The 15,323-nt window shown below is 40.4% G+C and overlaps 1 protein-coding gene and 1 long non-coding RNA gene across 2 annotated transcripts in view; both read right to left on the bottom strand.

Moving 5' to 3' along the window:
- On the bottom strand, positions 1 to 11,734 carry LOC106875492 (uncharacterized). Its single transcript, XM_089340524.1, has 4 exons — positions 11,431 to 11,734; positions 3,670 to 3,736; positions 2,351 to 2,515; positions 1 to 255 (listed from the first exon to the last, which is right to left on the bottom strand). Exons 1-4 carry the CDS (start codon positions 11,644 to 11,646, stop codon positions 98 to 100), a joined length of 606 nt encoding a protein of 201 aa, XP_089196650.1. The 5' UTR covers positions 11,647 to 11,734; the 3' UTR covers positions 1 to 97.
- Positions 11,735 to 13,551: 1,817 nt separating this feature from the next.
- Positions 13,552 to 15,323, bottom strand: part of LOC106868163 (uncharacterized) — a 105,429-nt gene continuing 103,657 nt past the window's right edge. Inside the window, exon 3 of the long non-coding RNA XR_008266662.2 lies at positions 13,552 to 13,670. This is a non-coding gene — a long non-coding RNA (uncharacterized LOC106868163). The remainder of the gene's footprint in view (positions 13,671 to 15,323) is intronic.

Raw genomic sequence — 15,323 nt, forward strand, 5'->3', positions numbered from 1 at the left:
TTTTTCTTTTTTTCGTTTTTTTTTTTTTTTTGCTTTTTAACTTTTATTTTCTTTTTCTTTTTCCGAAGTGTTGATTTATTAAATTTTTTGTTTTTCTTTACTTTAAATCATGATCGTCTTGTTGGCCCCATCGAATGAAGCTGGCAGCGATGATACAAAACGCTCCGCCGAAGCCGGTCACGCTTGGAGCCCAGGCAATCTGCTTCGTCTTGGTTTTGCCGACCAAAATGATGATTCCAAGCAGAATGAAGATTCCTATAAGGTTAGAGAAAAAGTTGACATTGATTCCGTATACATAAATACATACATGCATACATACATGCATACATACAAACATACATACATACATACACACATACATACATACGCACATACATATATTCATACATACATGCATACATACACACATACACAGACACATACATACATACAAATATATATATACAAACATACATACATACACACAAATATACATACACACACACACTTGTGCGCGCGCGTGTGTGTGTATGTGTGCGTGTGGGTGTACACATATACACATGCGGGGTGTGGTGCTGAAAAGTTCCTGGCTTTGGGTAAAGGAAAATAAAGGAGGTTCAGTTAATTATGATTTTATTCAACATATTCCCCTCTCAGATTCACACACTTATTGCAGCGGTCCTTCAGTTTTTCTAAGCCCTGTAAAAGAACTGGGAAGGGTTGGGCCTTCAACCAGGCCTTTCGTGACACCTTTAAAGCCAAGAACCTTTCAGCGCCCACTTATGTGTGTGTGTATATATATATATATATATATATATATATATATATATATATATATATACACGATATTTTGGTTCATTGACTGACGTTCCCATGGCCACTCCCGAGAACTGTTGGTAAAAATCCCCCGCGAACGAGAATCAGTTGAGGGAGAGAACAAGTTCGGCCACACGAAGAAATGTGGAGGTGTCAGGTTGGGGGTTGAGTCGAAGGTCTAGAAAGTGTTTGAGTGCAAGAAGTCCTTTGTTGTGTGGGATCACCCTATGTAGACTCTTGATATCAAGAGTGAAGAGAAGTTTAGAGGGGCCAGGAGGGAAGGAGAAAGGGTTGAGGAGACGGAGAGCATGGTTAGTGTCGTGGATGTGGAGGAGTAGGGAAGCGACTGGGGTGGGGTGGGAGAGCAAGGACACGGTCGAGGTATTTTGAGGTCAGTTCTGTGGGTCAGTTCTGTGGGTCAGTTACAGGCGGAGACGATGGGGTGGCCAGGGTTACTAGGCTTGTGGATTTTGGGAAAGAAGTAAGTGGTGGGGTACGTGGAGTGCGGACAATAAGGTTGGAGGCGGTAGGAGGGAGACGGGAGGATATGAGGTCATGGATAGTGAAGGACACAGTCTATTGGTATTTAGGCGAGGGATTGCAGGGCGGAAGGCAACAGAAGGAGGTGTCTTGAAGTCGGCGGAGAGCTTCAGCTTTGTAGAGGTCAGCGCACCACACCACCACGGCTCCACCCTTGCCAGCCGGTTTTATGATGATGTCTTTGAGGCGTAGGAGACATCGAAGGGGCGAGAGTTCGGCCGGGGAGATGTTAAAATGTCGGGGACGCCTGTGAATGTGAATCCGGTCCACAACACGTTGGCAGATGCTTGTAAAGTGATCGACTGCTTGGAACTGGCCAGGATCTGGAGTCCGGTGTGATGGTCGGCGGCCCAGGTCGGTGCAGCAGTCCTTTTCATTAGATGCAGGTGGAGTGTGGTGGAATAGTGTATATAGCCTGACGCGGCGCACAAAGTGTTCGATATTAGCGCGGGTCTGAAGCTCGTTCCTGGATTGAGTGAGGAGGATGAAGCGCAGGTCCTTACTGAGATCAGGAGGAATGGTAACAACAGACTGAAGTGGGCTGGGTGGGGTGGATGAGGTAGATGTGAGGTGGTGGGAGTAGTGGAAGGCTGGGAGGAGAGAGAGAAGGAGTAAGTGCGTGGGGGGTTGGGGTAACAGAAGGGTTGGCTGGGTAGGAAGAGAGGGAGTGTATCGTGGAGAGAGGGGAATGTGTAGTGACATCGGGTATATGTGTGTGTGTGTGTGTGTGTATGAGAGAGAGAGAGAGAGAGAGAGACAGAGAGAGAGTGAGTTAAAAAAAGAGACGAATGAGAACGCATATGGAGAGAGAATATGATAATGCTGACTGATACAAGGAGGGGGAGGAATTAGGAAGGGGAGGGAGGAAGAGGAAGAGGAGGAAAATTGAAGACGGGGAGGATGAAGTAGAAGAAGAAGAAGAAGAAGAGGAGGCGTAGTATAGTGACCACGACAATGATGATGTCGATGATATTGTCGACGATGAGTGCGAATGGAGGCCAAAATTGATTCTCACCGGCAACGATGTAAGTGGCCAACGCTACTCTGTTGTAACATGGGCACTGTATCTCGGATCTGAAGTGTCTGTTTGTCCAGAAGATAGTAATAAAGAACGCCAGGAAGGTGAATATACAACCGATAACTTGGAAAGCCATGACTACTTTATACCAGGCGGGAACGTCTGCAAGAAAGGGAAACAAAAAATCGTGACGATGTTGTTCTTTTTGCTGTTGATGACGATGATGGTAATGATGACGATGATGATGACCGAATACATACATATCTACGGAAATCTACAGTTACTCTTTCCAGATTACAAGTTCAGGTTTATACCTGTAATTATTGGGGCATAGATACCAATCTTATGAACCCCCAGTAGAAACAATATCTTCAATCAACAACCTCACAATATTGTATACTGTGCTACTGTGCGACGTCTATAATAATAATAATAATGATGATAATAATAATAATAATAATAATGATAATAATAATAATAACAATCCTTTCTACTGAAGGCACAAGGCCTGAAATTTACAGGGAGGACGACTAGTTGATTATATTGATCCTAGTGCGTAACTGGTACTTAATTTATCGCCCCCCCCCGAAAGGATGAAATGCAAAGTCAACCTAGGCTGAATTTGAACCCGGAACGTAGCGACGGGCGAAATACCGCCAAGTATTTCGTCCAGCGTGTAAACGATTCTACCAGACCACCACCTTAATAACACACACACACACACACACACATTGTGTCAACCGGGGGGTTTCTGCATGCATGTGGGTCGATTGTTGTTGGCACTCCGTCGCTTACGACGTCGAGGGTTCCAGCTGATCCGATCAACGGAACAGCCTGCTCGTGAAATTAACGTACAAGTGGCTGAGCACTCCACAGACACGTGTACCCTTAACGTAGTTCACGGGGATATTCAGCGTGACACAGTGTGACAAGGCTGACTGACCCCTTTGAATTACAGGCACAACAGAAACAGGAAGTAAGAGTGAGAGAAAGTTGTGGTGGAAGAGTACAGCAGGGTTCGCCACCATCCCCTGCCGGAGCCTCGTGGAGCTTTTTTAGGTGTTTTCGCTCAATAAACACTCACAACGCCCAGTCTGGGAATCGAAACCGCGATCCTATGACCGCGAGTCCGCTGCCCTAACCACTGGGCCATTGCGCCTCCACTTGTGGGTCGATAGCTAGTTAATATATGGTAGGTCTGAGACAACTTTCATCATGGTTCGACTGTGTTAGGGTTTCATAAAGGGGACAGACGCAGCAACACCAACATCCATAACTGATGAAAAAAAAAAAAAAAAAAAGGGTCTCATTCTTACCTGATCTGACGTGCTTAACACCTTCAATGTAGGAAGAGTTTGATACGGTGATAATGTCATCATTGAGCTGGAAGCAGAAATGTAAAAGAATAAAGTTTCGGACGGGGGGAGAAAATGAAAATCAGCATAAAGGGGCGGGGGGGGGGAAATGGACAGAGACGTGTGTATGTGTTGATGGGGGGGGAGGGGAGGTGCGAGACAGAAAGTGTGTGTTGTGTGTGTGTATGAGAGAAAGAAAGAGAGACTGAAAGAGAGAGAGAGAGAGAGAGAGTGACAGCGAACATTTTTTTATTTATTTTTCTCGCATCTTTTTGCAGTGATTGACTGAGAGAGAGAGAGAGAGAGAGAAAGAGAGAAAGAAAGAGAGGGAGAGTGAGTGGGAGAGAGAGAGAGAGAGAAAGAGAGAGAGAGTGACAGTGAACATTTTCAATAAGTATTAATCTATCTATCTATCTGTCTGTCTCCTTTTTACACCATTTTCTGTGATATACGATCCCTTTTGATCCTTTTTTTCTTTTCTTTTTACTAGCGATCCCTTTTGATCGAATTTCTTTTTCTTTTTTCTAAAAGAAAAGCTATACAATTGTATTTGTCCCCTCTGTGTACAGCCCTGTGTGGCTAATAAAAGAAAGTTATCTGTCTGTCTGTCTATCTATCTATCTATCTATCTATCTATCTATGTAATTTGTGTGTGAGTATGTGTGTATTTGTGTTTTGAAGTGTTTTGGTAAGCAAATAACAATGGCTGCCGCGAATGACCTGATACAAAACAAACAATAGAAAAACTCGGGAAAGAGCAGAAACAACAACTAAATTTAGGTTTAATGGTTGAGTAAAGACGCTCAACAAGACACTGAAAAGTCGACAATCTGATTTTCAGTAGTTTTTAGGAAGGAATTTGTGGAAAGCAGCGTTGCTGTTCCTTTGAATTCTAGTGAGGCATGAAAGGTTTTTAAACAAGCAACGTTGAGGATTGGGAGGAAATTATTATGACGCATTTGGCAATGCTTGCTGAGAGCGTCTCGGTAGGGTTTCAAACAGGTGGTTTTCTAAATAAATATATGTTTATGTGACTACATGCGTGTGTGTGTGCACACATGACTATGAGGGTAAGAAGTATTGCTTCTCAACCACATGGTTCCGGGTTCAGTTCCACTGCGTGGTACCTTGGGCATGTGTCTTCTAGCCCCAAGCAGACCAAAGTTTTTACGTGGCACCAGCACCAGTGCTTTTTACATGGCACTGCACCGATAGTGTCACAGACGTAAATATTAATATACAGGGTGTTCAACCCAAGTGTAGACATTTGTTTTACATAAATTTAATTAACATTTCTTTTCTGGTTTCAGAAATTTAATACTCTTAATATTTACCGTAGTACTAATTTACACTTGAAATTTAATATACTTGAGGCTAATATTTAAGCTAGTATGAGTAGAATAAGTAAAACAGTTGAAGGACTATTCAAGAAAGGGAAAACTCCTAGCGAAATTTTCAAGATTTTGAAACCAATTGTCAGCAGATCAAGAGTCTATAGAGTGATCAAACGAATAAAAGAGACAGGTTTTCGCTTACCAAAAGTGAGAATTGCTCCACCTCGACCAGCAAGAGCTCAAAAACTCATCAAAAACACAAAAGGAAAGATCAGGCATAACTTAAAAAGAAGCATCAGAAAACTCGCTTCAGAAGCTGGTACAAGCTATGGAACTATGCATAATTTGTTAAAAATGATCTTCAATTATTCGCATACAAGATATCAAAAGCACATCTTTTGTCTGAAGCCACAAAGAGAAAAAAAAGACTGCGAAGAGCAAAGCTTCTTCTGCAAAAGCTGAAAGATGGCACACAGCCACCAAATACTGTACACAGATGAAAAGTGATTCAGTGTGTAAGCATGCCACAGTTCACAAAATGATCGTATATATATGCAGTAAATAGAAAGGACATTCCTGTTGAACAAAGATTAACCTTTTGGCAGCAGAAACCTGCATCTATAATGGTGTGGCCGTGTGTGACCTCAAATGGCATGAAAACCCCTCTGATCTTCATTGAAGCAGATGTAAAAATCAACCAACATGTTTATTTCGACATGTTAAAGTAGTCCCCTGGGTTATTGCAACAGTGGGGGACGAAGGTATAACTCTCCAAAAGCTGACGCAAGATCTCATACGGTTAAAAAAAAGTCTAAGAATAGTGTCGAGAGAATTTCAAGGTGTTCTGGTCAAAGGGGTTCTGACCCCTCTCTTCACCTGACCTGAATCTGATGGACTTTGGCATATGGTCTATCCTTCAGAACAAAGCTAATTCTCACAAGACTCTCAGAGCTTTTGAGCACCATTTGTGAAAATTCTGGGACGAAATCTCCGAAGAAACTGTTCGTGCCACTTGCACACAAGTTGTTTCCACACTCCGGCAGGGAGTCTCCGCCCGCCAATATATCATCTTAATCTACATTTTATGGGGTCTTTATTTGAACATATTTAAATTTGATACACCATTTTGTATCGAGATGTTATTTGAATAAATATATGTCTCCATTTCGTCTGATCACCCTATATATATATATATATATATATATATATATATATATATATATATATATATATATATATATATATATATATATATTTATTCATTCGAGAGAGTGCTGAAAAGTTCCTGGTTTTAAGGGTGCCGCAAAAGGCTTGGTTGGAAGCCCACCCTTCCAAGTTCTTTTACAGAGCTTAGTAAAACTGAAGGACCACTGCAATGTGTGAATCTGAGAGGGGAATATGTTGAATAAAATCATAATTAACTGATCCTCCTGTATTTTCTTCTACCCAAAGCCAAGAACTTTTCAGCATGGACGTTTGGACGTTTTTATACCAAGGCGCATGCGTATTGTAGATCTGTCCGCGCGGCTTTATGTCCGATGGTATATTTGTATGTATTTCTTTGGCATTTATTTAAGTTTATTTATATTGTCTTTTGCAGGATTCAAGTTGATCTGTAACAACGTAGCAAGGCTCCTTTGTTTCAGTTAAGACAGCTCATGGTGTTTATGCTTATATGAATTGGTGTGTTTGTGGGAGCACGTGCCAAATAACTTGTCCTCATCGCCGGTTTGCCTGACACACTTTCGTATGTATGTAAGAATGTATGTATGTAAGAATGTATGTATGTATGTATGTATTGTGTGCGTATCTACGAATATGTGTGCGTGCGTGTGTGTGTGTGTGTGTGTGTGTGTGTTTGTTTGTGTGTGTGTGTGTGTGTGCATGCCAAATAACTTTCCCTCATATCGTGGGTTTGCCTAACACTTTTGCATGCATGTATGCAAGAATGTATGTATGCATGTAATGACTGTGTGTATGTATTGTGTACGTATCTACGTATATGTATGTGTGTGTGTGAGAGTATATAATGAATATAAAGACGATACTGAACAAGTGTAGGTATGTATGGGTGTGACATCTAAGAAGATGAAAAACTGGTTAGGTAAGCGAAGTATTCAAAATGAATAAAAAATTGTGAGAAATATTTTCAAGTGAGAAGGTCATACAAAGGAAGAGGACCAGACAATTACATTAACCTAAGTCCACCTAAGCTGTTACAAATTTACCTATTCAATCAATCAAAGACTCAGAAGACACACCTTGCAATTAGTTAGGCATAATTTAGCAAAACAGTTTTTTCACGATTCAAGAACAAACCAAACGTTTATGTTGCCAATGCTTTGGCGAGTACTCTTTCTCAATCTTCAATACTAAAAAAGACTATGCGTGTTCAGATTGACAACAAAATCAAGGCAAACTGTGCAGACATAATTGTTGAAAATAGGGTCGAAAATCTCTGTACTCTGAGTGATATTTCGATCTTTTTCCATCACTTGGACAGATGTTAAGAAATTCTTAAAATACAAGGATCTTGAAATAGAAAATAAACACGATAAAAATGTGAACAATCTGTGTAATAATCGGAACACAATTTATGACATTGAAGTACGCAAACAAAAACTTAAACACGTCACGCCACACAATTCTGTAAACAGTTGCCTTGCTAGACATGTCCTAGATTCTTCTCAAGACACTTTCAGTTTTATAGTACAGTTCACACACAGAGTGCATGCGTATACAGAACTTACTAATACAATAAAACAACGCTCATAGTAGATACTGCACATAATTACCCTCAAATAAAACCACACCGGTACATATTCTACACCAACAGTCCCTCCGCCATCTTTTTTGAACTCCGGTTTCATGTAAAAACAATTTTTACAACGGACTGGTGGTCGTGATAGTGGTAGTGATGGTGAGGAGATCACGCATATAACAAAACAATGAAATGCATAAAACTTCAACAGAAACAATTTAACATTATTAATTTAGAAATACCTTTTAATCTTATGATTACCGCCACCTAAACGTAGGCGTTCTGTAAGAGCAGACGATACTTCTTTTTTTAACCCCAGTAGTGTCGTCTGTTTTTATACAATACTCACGCTCAAGCGGCGATAAACATTACTTCTAAGTGTAAATACTGCTATTGACTCTAATCAAAATTTTCTTTTAATCTTAGCTAAAACTTAATTAGATCAGCCACTAATGAACACATTAAATGTTCAAACATTTAAATTTTCGAAATTAGAGGACTTCCTTTTCAAATGTTTTTAAAGGTCACAATTATTGAGTATATCAGCAATCCCCAACCTTTTTTGCACCACAATTCGGTTTCATGTAAGATAAAATTTCCACAGACCAGAGGATCACACGCATAACAAAACAATAAATTGCATAATATATAATTTAATTACTACACACAGTTGATTGGATCAACGGGAGCCCTCGTCGTTGCATACGTAGTCTTTTTTTTAGCCGTATGAGGTATATAAAGCAAAACCATCCTACAGACTGCGATAGTCAATAAAATAGAAATAAAATTTTAAAAAACTATTCTTTCTGTATGGCCCTCGTACCAAGGAAAAGTCGACCTCGGTGGAATTTGAACTCAGAACGTAAGACATGCCGTTAAGCATTTTGCCCGGCGTGCTAACGATTCAAGCAGCTCGCCGCCTTTGGGTAGTGTTAATAATGAGACAGTATCTGGCTCAGTATGTCATCATTAAAGATGTGTGCGGCAAATTGGAGGATCAGATTGCTAATCAAACATATGCAATCATTGTAGTCCATGATAAACTTATTATGAATGCATGAATTAGTAAATAATTAAGTAAATAATGAAATAATGAAATAAATTGAATAATTGCTTTGTCAGAGTTTTTTCACCACGCCCAGTGATCTCATCAATAGCGATCTGCTCTTCATGCGCTTCATCCGCGTTAGCACCGACGACTTGCTTTGTGTTCGTAGATTGAAGGCAAATTTTATGAATTTTATTCAGGGTTTGTTATTCATAATGTATAAACTTGGGTGTATAAGCATGTCTGGGTGTATAATTTTCAGTTGCTGTTCTTGTGTTTATATATAATGAAGAGCGTTCAACCAGAAGGTCTGGTCCCTCTGGGGTATCCCCACTGGTGTGAAAGCTTGTGGATTTTATTTCACATCCATTGTCATTCCACCGTGTAAACTTCTGGTGGATTAGGGAGTTGGACAAGGTCCCTTGCCTCTGCATTTCCTGGACGTGGTGTGCGTTTATCTGATACTTCAGATTAGAAATTGTCTTAGTGATTTATGCACACATCCATTTCTCTGCGTAACACGCCGATCGATCTATCGATCGATCCATCCATCCAAGCCTGCTTCTCAACCACATGGTTCCGGGTTCAGTCCTACTGCATGGCACCTTGGGCAAGTGTCTTCTATTGTAGCCTCGGGCCAACCAAAGCTTTTTGAGTGGATTTGGTAGATGGAAAGTGAAAGAAGTCCGTCTTATCTGTGTGTGTGTGTATATATATATATATATATATATATATATATATATATATATACATACACGCACACACAGATACATACATATTGAAATTGCTGAAATTCCAACGAAGGGGCTTTGAATCTAGGTTAGAAACCGACTCTTTCTCTATTGGCCAGAAGTCTTGAAATGGTAGAGCATCTCTTCTTTGTTCCTGACTAAAAATAGATTTATCTTTCATTCCAGTTACCCTTTGACATTTGAAATGGATAACCAAAAATTTCATAATCGTGGTGTTAATGCTTTTCTTTTTTAAAAGAGGAGAAAGTGTTGTAAAGTATTGCAAAAACGTTTGTGAAGTTTATGGTAATGATGATGCTGTTGGTGAATCAACTGTTTGAAGGTGATTTGCAAAAATTTAAAGCTGGAAAGTTTAGCATGGAAGATGACAGACGCAGTGGAAGACCTTCAAAATTGGATGAAGATGTTTTGAAGGCAAAAATCAAAGAAAACACAAATATACACGACTGGAGAACTTGCAGAGGAGCTGGAAGTTCCTAAAAGTACGGCTCACGAACCCCGTTTGTGATATGCTTTTGGAACGAGATGAAAGTATGCCGTTTTTGAAACAACTTGTGACTGGAGATGAAAAATGGCGCACACATACACATATATATATACATGCATAAAACCATGCAAATACATAGCGGTCTCTGTGGCGCAATCGGTTAGCGCGTTCGGCTGTTAACCGAAAGGTTGGTGGTTTAAGCCCACCCAGGGACGATGACCGGTGACATTTTTGTTCCTGCTTCGGTGGCCCAGTAGGCATGGGTGTTGAGAAGAAATAAAACAACACATAGGTAGTGGTTTCAAATCTCTTCCAGAAACTATAAGAGATCTAGTTAAACATTTTAATAGGCGCAGGAGTTGCTGATAGGCGCAGGAGTGGCTGATAGGCGCAGGAGTGGCTGATAGGCGCAGGAGTGGCTGTGTGATAAGAAGCCTGCTTCCCAACCACATGGTTCCGGGTTCAGCCCCACTTCGTGGTACCTTGGGCAAGTGCCTTTTGCTATACCCTCGAGCCGACCAAAGCCTTGTGAGTGGATTTGGTAGATGGAAACTGAAAGAAACCCGTTGTATATGTGTGTGTTTGTGTGTTAGCCCCCCATCCCACAACATTGCTTGACAACCAATGCTGATGTGTTTACGTCTCCTTAACATTAGCGGTTTGGCAAAAGTGACCGATAGAATAAGTACAATGCTTACTAAGAACAAATCCTGGGGTCTATTTCCTCGACTGAAGGCGGTGCTCCAGCATGGCCGCAATGAAATGACTGGAACAAATAAAAGAATATATATATATATATATATATATATATATATATATATATATACATACATACAATTATAAACAAGGGCAAAAGAAAAACGATTTCTCTGCCAATATGCTGAGAATAGATTTTAAATCGTCATTCACCATACTCTTTTTTTCTTTTGCTCTTGTTTATAATTGTTTATAATTTTCACCTTTTAAGGTATTTTAATATGCTGACCACTTTGATGGAATTTTCTTTGGAAAATTTGTTTTATCCTATATTAGAAGTATGTATATATATATATATATATATATATATATATATATATATACCGGAGTAAGCACATAAATGTGCAACAAGGTGGAAAAAAGAGTACTCAGTTTGTCCGATGAACGGGAACGTGAAACTCCGAGTAACAGTCTTCTGTTATATTTCTGCTGCTTTTAAATAAAGTATATATATATATATATATATATATATATATATATATATATATATATATATGTGTCTATCCATCACCCTCCATGTCTGTATATATTTGCAAGCTGACCATCCAGCCTAAAACCCAGGTAATGTACAGGTAAAAACTCACCTTATATTTAGTAATCCCGTTTGAATCGTAACTCCAAAGCCCCCTCAGTTGGTATGTCGTGATGTTGCCGACAGGACTCTCAACCTCCCTCGGCGACGGGACGTGCCACCATGCTTTCATAGAGATGCCCACCACTATCAACGCACAAGCCACCACTCCACTCACTAGGATACACACAAACAAGCCAAAGCTTTTCTTCTTTGTTTCCTCCACCATTTTGTTTTCTGTTGTCGTCCTGTGTTCGCCTTTGCTCCTCTCTACCTTGGCCAGGGCAAGTGTGAAGGCGTTTGTGTGCGCAGGCGTATATATACATGTTTGTGTGTGCCTCGTTACAATGGTGGAGGGTTGCTGGTGGGGATGACTTCAGCAGCAGCAGCAGCAGCAGCAGTAGTTATAATAATACTACTAGTAGTAGTAGTAGTAGTAGTAGCAATAGTAGTAGTAATATTAATTGCAGTTCAGGTTGTTAGTAAAAGGTGTTGACGGTAACACTGAGAATAGTAGTAGCAGTAGTAGTAACAATCCTCAATAAAGGTGTAGGTGGTGGTTTTAGGGTTGGTCGTTGTATGGCGGTGGTTATACACTTAGTAAAGGTGGTGGTGGTGGTGGTGGTAGTGGAGGTGGGTGGAAGTGGCGGTGGTGGTAGTGTTGATGGAGGTGGTGGTGTTGGTGGCGGTAGTGGTGATGGTGGTGGTGGTGGCGGTTTTGGTGGTGCTAATGGAGGTGGTGGTGGTGGTAGCGGTTATGATGGTGGTGGCGGTTGTGGTGGTGGTGGTGGTGGTGGCGGCGGCGGCGGTGGTGGTGGTGACAGTGACGGGACAGTCACGGTGGTAGTTTCTCGCTGTAAGGAGTGGCAGAGTTGAAATATTAGAAATAGTAGTAGTAGTAGTAGTCACAATACCGGTTGTGGTGGTGACTATTAATAGTAGTAGTAGTAGTAGTAGTTGTAGTGTCTATCTAGCTGTCTGTCTATCTTTATACAGGTATCTATATTTGTATGTATGCGTGTGAGTATATGTGTATGTATGTATGTATGTATGTAGGCATTTATGTATGCATGTGTGTATATATATATATATGTATATGCAAGTATATATTTGCGCATATGTAAGTATGTATGTATGCATGTATACATATACGTATGCATATGCATGCGTGCATATGTATTTATGTATATATATATGTATATATATATATATATATATATATATATATATATATATATATATATACGTATATATATCCTGTTCACTGGATAGGCTGGAAAGACTCCAATTTTTTTTACGTTGACAACAAGTTCGATAATGCAACGATAATAAATGTGGGTGTGACACCCAAGAGTGAATTAGCGTCGATTTTCAGGAAGTCCTTAACCCTGTCACTTATCTTAGTATTAGTTATCGCTGGGTGGAGGTGGTGGGATTGGCAATTCGGTGGAGGTGGTGGGATTGGCAATTCAGTGGAGTGTCGGAGAAAATGTGTTTGTTTGTTTGTTTGTGTGTTCCAAGTCATTGACGGCCAAGTTTCAACCTGACCAGTTTTGTTTTTTAACGTTCTCGGCTCGAAGAATCCGTCAGTTACGACGACTTCGACGCGGGTTCCACTTGACCCGACCAACAGAACAACCTGTTTGTAAAATTAACGTGCAAGTAGCTGAGTACTCCACTGACACACGCAGCCTTAGCAGAACACAGAACGTGCGAACGTAAACCCTTTTGAATTACATCTGGAATTCATTTTTTCCCAGCTGAGACATATATACTTTTATGTTTTTATTCTTTTATGTGTTTCAGTCATTTGACTGCGGCCATGCTGGAGCACCGCATTTAGTCGAACAAATCGCCCCGGGGATTTATTCTTTATAAGCCTAGTACTTATTCTATCGGTCTGTTTTACTGAACCGCTAGCTTACGGGGAAGTAAACACGCCAACGTCGGCAGATTTACTTCTGCCTTTATAGTACATAAAGAAAACGTGGTTGTAGGAATGTACGCAGCTCATGTGCTACAGCAATTCTATGCATTTAAAAAGAAAGTTGTAATTTGGAAAAATAGAGCTGAAGCTGGTAACTTCGAAATGTTCCCCTCAATACGTAAAGCTGCATAAAAGAAATGACTCCTATTGTATTTGAACATTTGACAAATCTGGAAGAAAAAATAAACTTTTATTTGCCGTCTTTGAACGCAGAAGAGTAAGATTGGGTTCGAAATCCTTTCATAAAATTTCCATCCGATATTGGTCTGAAAATATATGAAGAAGAGAAAATAAAATAAAATTGAATGCTGAATCTGTAAAAGAGACAAAAATTAAAAGTTGAAATAGTTTGTGATTAGATTAAAAATATCTTACAATTTATTCTATTTCGAACCGGGTGTATGAAATAGAGTTGGTTCAAATTCTGAAATCTCAAAAGTGTTACATAAATAGCTGTAATATGATTATGCATCAAAAAGGAAGGTTTTAAAAATAAATGGGTTTTAACATCGACTTAAATATACAAAGAGGATAATGAAATAAATGATAATTCGATTAGTGAACTGCAAGAACACGTTTTTATGAGCCAATGCATCAATTCCCCGTATTTCATCTTCAATCTCATGATTGCTTCCATCAGGCGTCTCGGATATCAAACGTCGTAACAAAATCAGTGCTGGTTCTAATTTCGATAGAAAATCCGTAGAGATAACATTAACAAGAACTGGTAAATCATGAGGTGCACGCAGATTAGCGAGAATCAGAACCGTTGCGTATCTATCAATTCTGAATATTTTCTTACGTGAATACATTGATCGCTGTTGATTTTCAATGGCGAGGAACACTTCCTTCCGAGGTCGACTTTGCCTTTCATCTTTTCGGGGTCGATTTAAATAAGTACCAGTTACACACTGGGGTCGATGTAATCGACTTAATTCCTTTGCCTGCCCTTGTTTGGCCCTTTTATGTTTAGCCCGCTGTGGGCAATAAAGAAATAGCTATCTGAATAATGTTGGCGCAGGAGTGGCTGTGTGGTAAGTAGCTTGCCTACCAGCCACATGGTTCCGGGTTCAGTCCCACTGCGTGGCACCTTGGGCAAGTGTCTTCTACTATAGCCTTGGGCCGACCAAAGCCTTGTGAGTGGATTTGGTAGACGGAAATTGAAAGTAGCCCGTCGTATATATGTATATATATATATGTATGTGTGTTTGTGTTTGTCCCAACCACCATCGCTTGACAACCGATGTTGGTGTGTTTACGTCCCCGTAACTTAGCGGTTCGGCAAAAAGAGAAACGATAGAATAAGTACTAGGCTTCCAAAGAATAAATCCTGGGGGTCGATTTGCTCGACTAAAGGCGGTGCTCCAGCATGGCCGCAGTCAAATGACTGAAGCATGTAAAACTGAAACAATTCATTTTAATCGGCGGGTCGATAACCAAAGGGAAATAACTAGAGGTATGCAAACACGCCTCGGACTACGTAGTCCATGGGAGATAACTGTATCATAGTGGAGGTATCAGTAATACGGTCTAAAAGAGATAACTGTACTGTATGTAGGGGAACATAGAGTGTTTCCTAATCAAAGCACAACTGACATAGCCTGGCCATGTGGTACCCATAGAAGTTACTCGCTTAACCAAAGCCCTCTTCTATGGCCAGCAAAGCTCTGGATGCAGACACCAAGGCTACCCACTACTCCGATATAAGAACACTCTAAGGACCTGCTTGTAAACCTGAAAAATAAACCTGAAGACATGGGAATCGGTAGAACTAAACAGAGCTTAGCGAAGAAACTCTTATTAACAAGGCATCACCGATTTTGAGACAGCCAGGATCGACACCCTGAAGGAGAAGAGAGCCAGATCCAATCTACTCCCTAGATGATGGCGACCACCACTGCAACGTCTACAACAAGATT

The sequence above is a fragment of the Octopus bimaculoides genome, chromosome 23 (assembly GCF_046866305.1).
Source record: "Octopus bimaculoides isolate indiv1 chromosome 23, ASM4686630v1, whole genome shotgun sequence".
Taxonomy (NCBI): Eukaryota; Metazoa; Mollusca; class Cephalopoda; order Octopoda; family Octopodidae; genus Octopus; species Octopus bimaculoides.

What these genes read in the sequence shown, in the direction of transcription:
- LOC106875492 (XM_089340524.1), bottom strand. Translation starts at nt 11,646, where the DNA reads ATGGTGGAGGAAACAAAGAAGAAAAGCTTTGGCTTGTTTGTGTGTATC. An exon ending in ACGGGATTACTAAATATAAG is followed by an intron (nt 3,737 to 11,430) that starts GTGAGTTTTTAC and finishes TTCTGCTTCCAG; the next exon opens with CTCAATGATGACATTATCAC. An exon ending in GGCCACTTACATCGTTGCCG is followed by an intron (nt 256 to 2,350) that starts GTGAGAATCAAT and finishes CTAACCTTATAG; the next exon opens with GAATCTTCATTCTGCTTGGA.